At 36.4% G+C, this 8,674-nt stretch overlaps 1 protein-coding gene across 1 annotated transcript in view; it reads left to right on the top strand.

Annotated features, from left to right (window-relative positions):
• The window catches only part of CUNH4orf17 (chromosome unknown C4orf17 homolog), a 40,851-nt gene that overhangs the window by 24,215 nt on the left and 7,962 nt on the right, over positions 1-8,674 (top strand). The window contains exon 4 of the mRNA XM_017511375.2: positions 5,808-5,951. Coding sequence (XP_017366864.1) covers positions 5,808-5,951 — 144 coding nt within the window. The remainder of the gene's footprint in view (positions 1-5,807; positions 5,952-8,674) is intronic.

The raw sequence follows: 8,674 nt of genomic DNA, 5'->3' as shown, positions 1-8,674 counted from the left end.
TAAATCTTCCTCCATCCCTTTATTTTGAGCCTATGTGTGTCCTTGCACATGAGATGGGATTTTTGGATACAGCACACTGATGTGTTTTGACTTTTTATCCAATTTTCCAGTCTGTGTCATTTGATTGGGACATTTATCCGATTTACACTTAAGGTTAATATGGTTATGTATGAATTTGATCCTGCCATTTTGATGCTAGCTGGTTGTTTTTCCCATTAGTTGATGCAGTTTCTTCATTGTTTTGATGGTCTTTACCATTTGGTACATTTTTGGAGTGGCTGGTACTGGTTGTTCCATTCTATGTTTAGGGCTTCTTTCAGGAGCTCTTGTAAGGCAGGCCTGGTGGTGATGAAATTTCTGAGCAACTGCTTGTTTGTAAAGGATTTTATTTCTCCTTCACTTATGAAGCTTAGTTTGGCTGGATATGAAATTCTAGGTTGAAAGTTCTTTTCTTTAAGGATGTTGAATATTGGCCCCCACTCTCTACTGGCTGGTAGGGTTTCTGTGGAGAGATGTGCTGTGAGTCTGATGGGCTTCTCTTTGTGGATAACCTGACCTTTCTCTCTGGCTGTCCTTAGCATTTTTCCTTCATTTTAACCCTGGTGAATCTGATGATTATGTGCTTTGTGGCTGCTCTTCTTGAGGAATATCTTTGTGGTGTTCTCTTTATTTCCTGGACTTTTAATATTGTCCTGCCTTGCTAGGTTGGGGAAGTCTCCTGGATAATATCCTGAAGAGTGTTTTTCAGCTTGGATTCATTCTCTTCATCACATTCAGGTACACTTACCAAACGTAGATTAGGTCTTTTCACATAATCACATATTTCTTGGAGGCTTTGTTCATTTCTTTTCACTCTTTTTTCTCTAATCTTGCCTTCTCATTATTTCACTGAATTTATCTTCAATCTCTGATATCCTTTTGTTTGCTTGGTTGATTCAGCTATTGTAACTTGTGTATGGTTCACGAAGTTCTCCTGTTGTTTTTCAACTCCATTAAGTCATTTACATTCTTCTCTAAGCTGTTTATTCTAGTTAACATTTGTCAAACCTTTTTTCAAGGTTCTTAGTTTCTTTTCATTGTGTTAGAATATGTTCTTTTAACTCAGAGAAGTTTGTTATTACCCACTTTCTGAAGCCTGTTTCTGTCAATTCATCAGACTCAGTCTCCATCCAGCCTTGTTCCCTTGCTGGTGAGGAGCTGTGATACCTTGGAGGAGGAGAGGCATTCTGGGTTTGGGTGTTTTCATCCTTTTTGCACTGGTTTCTTCCCATATTCTTGGCTTTGTCTACCTGTGGTCTTTGTGGTTGGTGACTTTTGGATGGGGTCTCTGCATGGATGTCCTTTTTGTTGATGATGAAGCTATGTCTTTCTTTTTTAGTTTTCCTTCTAACAGTCAGGCCCCTCTGCTGCAGGACTGCTGGAGGTCCACTCCAGACCTGCTTGCCTGGGGATCACCTGCAGAACAGTAAGGGTTGCTGCCCATTTCTTATTCTGTTATCTTTGTCACAGAAGGATACCCGCCAGATGTCAGCCTGAGCCCTCCTGAATGAGTTGTCTCTTTGGATATACGGGTGTTGGGGAGCTGCTTCAGGAGACAGTCCGTCCCTTATAGGAGCTCAAGTGCTGAGCTGTGAGCTCCGTTGTTCCGTTCAGAGCTGCTGGGCAGGTACTTTTAAGTCTGCTGCCGCAGAACTCATAACCACCTTTTTTTTCTCAGCTGCTCTGTCCTGGGAAGGTGGGGCTTTATTTATAAGTTCCTGATGTGCTTCTGCCTTTTTTCAGAGATGCCTTGCCCAGTGAGGAGGTAGCCTAGTCACAGTCTACCAGCAGAGACATTGCTGAGCTGCCGTGGGCTCTGCTCAGCTGCTGTTTGAACTTCCTTGCGGTTTTGCTTATAAAGGTATACTTAGAACTGCCCTGGTAATGGTGGTCTGCCTCGGTAATGGTGGACTGCCTCAGTAATGGCAGATTGCCCCGGTAGTGGCGGACTGCCTTGGTAGTGGTGGACTGCCTTGGTAGTAGTGGACTCCCTCAGTAATGGCAGATGCCCTTCCCCCACAATAGAGGTGGACTGTCTTGGGTCCAGCTTTGCTTGCTGTGAAATTCTCAATCCAAAGCATTTCAGATTGCTGGTCTTTGTCGGGGTGGGACCTGCTGAGCCAGATCACCTGGCTCCCTATTTCAGTGCCTTTTATTTTCAGTTGAATAGGAGACTCCATCTCCCAGGTGTTCTAGGCGCCAGTTAAAATGGCTGCCCAGATTTGTGTGAATTTTTGGCAGAGACCCACCATGCCAGCTGAAACAGTCATGCTGGAGACTTGTGGTGCTTTTCTGCCCGGGAATCTCCTGGTCTGTGGGCAGTAAAAACTCATTTGGAAATGCGGTGATCACTCACCCTCTGTGTTCTCACTGGGAACTGCACTCCAGAGCTGTTTCTATTCAGCCATCTTCATCTATCTCTTCTTTAGCCAGCTTTGGTAGTTTGTATTTCACCAAGAATTTGTCCATTCATCTAAGTTGTTGATTTACTGATACAAAGTTTTTCATAAAATATTCCTTTTATTATTTTATAATTTTGTATGTGATTTTGGCAATTTATGTCTTCTTTTTTTTCTGATGTGTCTAGCTAGAGGTTTGTGAGTTTTATTGATCATTTTAAAGAATCAGTGTTTCATTTCATTGAGTATCTATTGTTTTGCTTTGCGTTTCCAGTTCATTGGCTTTGGCTCCTGTCTTCATAGAAGGTAAAACCTTAGGTCATTGATTTGAGACTTTTTTCCCTAATATAAGCATGTATTACTATATTTTTCCTATAAGCATTACTTTGGCTGCATCCCCCAAATTTTACTATGTTGAATTTTCATTTTCATTATGTTTGAAATACTTCCTAATATCCTTTTTAAGTTCTTCTTTCACCCATGGGTTACTTAAAATCATGTTATTTACTTTCTAAATATTTGGGGGATTTTTCAGATATCTTTATGTTATTGATTCCAATTTAATCCCACTGTAGTTGAAGAACACACTTTGTATACTTTGAAACATTTTAAATTTATTGAGGCTTGTTATATGGCCCAGGATATTGTTGACTTTAATAAATTTTTCATGTATCCACAAAATGAATGTTCACTCTGTTGTTGTTTGGTAGAACATAGTATAAATATCAATTAGGTGAGGTTGTTTGATAGTGTTACTCAAGTCACAACCTATAGCAGCATCTCACAACCTTATTTGGAAGACTATTTTTTCACATACCTACGGTGGTGTGGGGGAATGGTTTCAGGATGAAACTGTTTCACTTCAGATCACCAGATGTTCCATTCTCATGAGGAGCACACAACCTACATTCCTTATATGTACAGTTCACAATAGGGTTTGCACTCCTATGAGAATCAAATGCTGCTGCTGATCTGACAGGAGGCAGAACTCAGTGTGTTGTGGCCCAAAGGTCTGAGGACCCCCATTCTACAGCCTTACTAATTAGCCACTTTTTCTGAAAATTATTGAGGGAGGGGTGTTGAAATCTCTGATTATAATTGTGGATTTTTTTTTATTTCTCTTTCAATTTCTACCAGTTTTTAATCATGTAGTTTGAAGCTCTCTTATTAGGCATAAAACTGTTTAGGTTTGTTATGTCCTCTTGATATAATGACCTTTTTATCGTTATGAAGTTACTCTCTTCATACCTGAAACTATTCTTTGCTTTAAAATCTGTTTTGTTATAGAACTGTTGATTTTCTATTTCTCTTTGAATCAATTTTTGGTAATATATTCTTTTCTAAAAATTGTTTATTCAATCTAAATGTTCAGATTTATTGACAGTTATGTATAATATCCTTATATTCTTTTAAAAATATCTGCTGGTTCTATAATAAGTACCCTTTTACATATTAGTTTTGTTAATTTGTGTCTTTTTCTTGATTAAAGAAGTTTATCATCTTCAACAAAAGTTTATTCAATAAGTTTATTAATTTTATTAGTATATCAAAGAATTGATTTTCATGATTTTTTGATTCTGTTATATACTTCCTTACTATTTTATTAATTTCTGCTGTTATTAGTTTTCTCTATTACATCCTTTATCTTATTGCTCTTTTTCTAACTCTTTTTATCTTTCTAATATATGTATTTTAAAGCTGTAAATTCCCCTCTGAAGATTGCTTTAGCTGTTATCACAATTTTTGCATATACCATTTTCACTGAGTTCAGTATATTTTCTAATTCCCATTACTATTCTTCTTTGACTCATGACTCAATTGCTGGACATTATTTGTGTGACATATCCAAGACTGGGTAATTTATAAAGAAAAGAGTTTAATTGCCTCACATCTCTGCATGGCTAGGGAGGCATCAGGAAACTTACAATCATGGCAGAAGGCAAAACTGGCATGTTTTACATGGTAGCAGACAAGAGAAGTGAGAGCCAAGTAAAGGGGGAAGCCACTTATAAAACCATCAGATCTCATGAGAACTCACTGTCATGAGAACAGTATGGGGAAACCTGACCCCATGATTCAATTACTCCACCAGTCCCGCCCTTGACACATGGCGATTATCACAATTCAAGGTGAGATTTGGGAGGGGACACAGAGCCAAATCATATCAGTTGATGTGAAAAAATATTGGATTTGTTATACATTATCTCACTTAAAGTCAGTTTCTAAGAGTTATCAACAACATTAAGAACTTACTGCGTTGCTATTCTTCCAAAAATAAGTCTGCATGACAAACTTAAAAAAAGAATGCCTCAAATACAATATAGCCTATTTTTACTAAACATAAAGTTAAATATTGTTCTATCAATTCCAATCATCAAAATCCCAGGTGTTGGCTCATTTAAGCACTAGCTTCTATGTGTTGTCATAAATCAGTCAATTCTAAAGAGTAAAAACCCTTTCTTGGAACAGGTACATAGATCTAAGGCTTCCGTAACTCTTCATGGACTTAAAGCTCCCAAAACTTTTTAATTTTTAAAAATTACAAACAGTATATTTAACTCCCAGAACAAGAAAATAACCTTTCTATTTCCCTTCCAAATGATCAAGGGAAAAAGTTTAATTTGCTTTTTTTTTTTGAGACGAAGTCTCACAATGTTGCACAGGCTGGAGTGCAGTGGCATGATTTTGGCTCACTGCAACCTCCGCCCTCCAGGTTTAAGCAATTCTTCTGCCTCAGTTTCCCGAGTAGCTGGAACTACAGGCACATGCCACTATGCCCGGCTAGTTTGTGTATTTTTAGTAGAGACAGGGTTTCACCATATTGGCCAGGCTGGTCTCAAAGTCCTGACATCATGATCTGCCTGCCTCAGATTCCCAAAGTGCTGGGATTATAGGTGTGAACCACCTAGTTTGCCTTTCTAACTCTCCAGCTGTCAGTTGTTACTTAGAGCAAAGAAGCAGCAATTTGCATCATGTAGTTGCTACACAGACAAAGCATAAAACCTCTCAGCTGTCTTTTCCTGGCCATAAAAGAGAAATCTTCCCAACTTAACAGCAAATCTCATGTGTCATGAGTTGGCTGTTATCTGGAACTGCGATATAAAGAGTTATACATTACATATTAAAATTTTGTTATCTTGTTATTTAACCAAGAGTTTAAAAATGGTTTCATCAAAAGTTAATAAAGTATCACTATTTGTTTTGTCTCCAAATATAAATATTTAGTAGTTTAAGATAAAACTAATCTTTTTTTACTTTCATGGATCTCTCTTATTAACCACAATATTTTTCATTCATTTTACATTGCATTTTCATAGAAAATATGAGTGGGTGAAAATGTATATTGATTATATTATACCTTTGATTTAGGAAGAAATTAAGGCCAAACAGCCACCATCACCTCCAAAAGCATGCTCTACTCCTGGCTCCTGTTCTTCAGGGATAACGAGTACCAAGAATGATGTGAAAGCAAACACCATTTGCATACCAAACTATCTGGATCAGGAAATAAAAGTAAGTGTCAAGTTTATCAAATCCATAACTTGGAAACAGCATGAATATACAAAAAAAAAAATGTATGCCACTAGCATCCCTAAAACTCTTACTAATAACTGAATTGATTTAAGCCTGCTTAGCCTGAAGTCTAAGGCATAATCCTATTTTCATTTCCATTCTTACTTTTCTCTTGAATCTTGCTACTCTTAGATAAACACAATCTTTGGTTTTGACATAATGAAAAGCTTGGTGTTTATCAAACAAATCCAGCTCTATTCTTTCCATCTTTCGTTATCATCTTTCTAATACCTGAGAGGCACTACTCGCAATATCTTGCCACTATCTATAAATTTACTTCTCATATTTTAAAGCATAGATTCCTCCAATCAACATTCATCTCTTCCTCTTTTCTTTAGAAAACTATGTCTTCAAACTTTCTCTGCCTGGGGTTATAAACTTAATTATATTAATAGTAATACAGGTATTGATCGACTTACGACCTATGCAACTTACGACCATTTGACTTTATGACCACAATCACTAGCCATGACTGCTCTGCGTCTGGCAGCGCAAACGTTGCCCAGCTGGGCGTACAACAGTGTGGACCAGCTTCCGGCAGCACTACCATCTCCGCGTGCATATAGCCTACTCAACTTACGACCAAATCGTGTTACGACCAGTCTGTCGGAACCAATTGTGGTCGTAACTCGAGCACTAGCTGTATATCAGCTTCCTGAAAGGCTCTCCCCAGCCAGTTATTTCTGAAAATAATATAAAATCTTGAATACATCAGTCAGCTCATATTTGTCATCTGCCATTTTTTCCTTCTTTTAATCTCTTCTTGGTAACCTCCATATTGATCCACCATAAGTCCCACTATGACAAACTAAGGGTCAAAACATTTTAATGATGACTCTAATTGGAATTTTAACTAATCAGTATCTGTAGTTATAATTACAAATAACAGAGCACGTTGTAGAGATGGTTATTGAATAAGCTTAATGAGGAACTATTTTATATCCTTTGGTATATGCTCAGTAATGGGACTGCTGGGTCAAATGGTATTTCTGCCTCTAGATTGTTGTAGAAAGGGCTGTAAACGAGGTTTCTTTTTTTTTTTTTAGATTTCAAGGATTTCTAAGAAAAAAAAAATCATAACGAGTGAATATATGAGGCATCTCTCGAGAGAAATGGAAATTAAAATTAGACCAAAAGGAAATTTTAGAATTAAGAAATACAGCTTTGCTGTGAATAACAATGTTTCCACCAATTACAGATCACAAATACAGTGGTAACATAAGTGCATAATATAGTACCTTTTCTATGTTTAGATATGATTATATACACAAATACTTAACAATGTGTTACAGTTGCCTACAGTAACATGCTATACAGGTTTGTAGCCCAGGAACAATAGGCTATACCATATAGCCTAGGTGTGTAGTAAGCTGTATCATCTAGGTTTGTGAAAGCACATTATATGATGTTTTCATAATGATGGGATCATTCATGAAGCATTTCTCAAAATGTGTTTTTGTCATTAAATAATGAATGACTACAATATCTGAAATCAAAATTTCACTGGATGTGATTAGCAGCACACTTGGCACTACAGAAAAAAATATGTAAGTGGGAGTTAAAGAGAGAGCAATTAAAAAATGCCGCAATTAAAAAATGCCCAATTAAAGTAAAAAGACTTTTAAAAATGTAAACAAAACCTTATTGACCTGTAAAAATATATTGGGTGGTCTAACATATGTATGACTGGAGTCTCAGAAGAAGAGGAAAGAGAGATTAGAACATAAAAATTATTTGAAGAAGTAATAGCTAACATTTTCCCAATCTGACAAAACCTTAAAATACCCAAGAAAGATAGACACAGAAGTTATATCTGGGCACATCATAATAAAGTTGTGGAAAATCAAAGAGAATATCTTGAAATCAGCATGAGAAAAAAAACATATTATATATACCATCATGCATCACTTAATGACAGGGATACATTCTGAGACATGTGTCAGACAGTTTCATTGTTGTATGAACATCACAGAGTGTACGTACACAAACCTAGATGTTACAGCTACTAAACATTTAGGCTATATAGCCTATTGCTCCTAGGCTATAAACCTATATAGCATTTTACTATACCGAATACTGTAGATATTGTAGCATAATGGTAACTATTTGTATATCTAAACAGGAAAAGATACAGTAAAAATACAGTATGATAATCTTACTTGACCACCATTGTATATGCGGTCCCTTATTGACTGAAACATTGTTATATGGTGCATGACTGTAATGATAAAAATGACAACTGATTTCTCACTGGAAATATGTAATCCATAAGACAATGAAATGATACTTTAAAGTGCTTAAAAGATTTAAAAAGGTGACATTTTATAGTTCTGTCATTCAGAAGTAAAGGAAGAGGTGAGGGAGATAAGTGAGGTTACAAAGAAAACAGAGGGGTGAAATGTAAAAACAACAGTAACACAAAGTTCAGGTGAGAAATAAATGAAATATAACTTATAAGGTTCTTACATTATACATGAAGTGGTATAATATTAATTCAAGGAACACTATATTAGATTAACGATGCATATTTTAATCCCTCAAACAACAAAAAGTATAGTTAAAAAGCCAATGGAGAGGATAAAGTGGAATACTAATATGTGCTTGATTAATCCAAAAGGAGGCAGAGAAAAGAATAAGGGGAATGATAACAGAAGAAAAAACTA

Source organism: Cebus imitator, unplaced genomic scaffold, assembly GCF_001604975.1.
Source record: "Cebus imitator isolate Cc_AM_T3 unplaced genomic scaffold, Cebus_imitator-1.0 Scaffold447, whole genome shotgun sequence".
NCBI classification, from domain to species: domain Eukaryota; kingdom Metazoa; phylum Chordata; class Mammalia; order Primates; family Cebidae; genus Cebus; species Cebus imitator.
The sequence above is the reverse complement of the archived record's forward strand: the minus strand, read 5'-3'. Positions and strand labels throughout refer to the sequence as shown.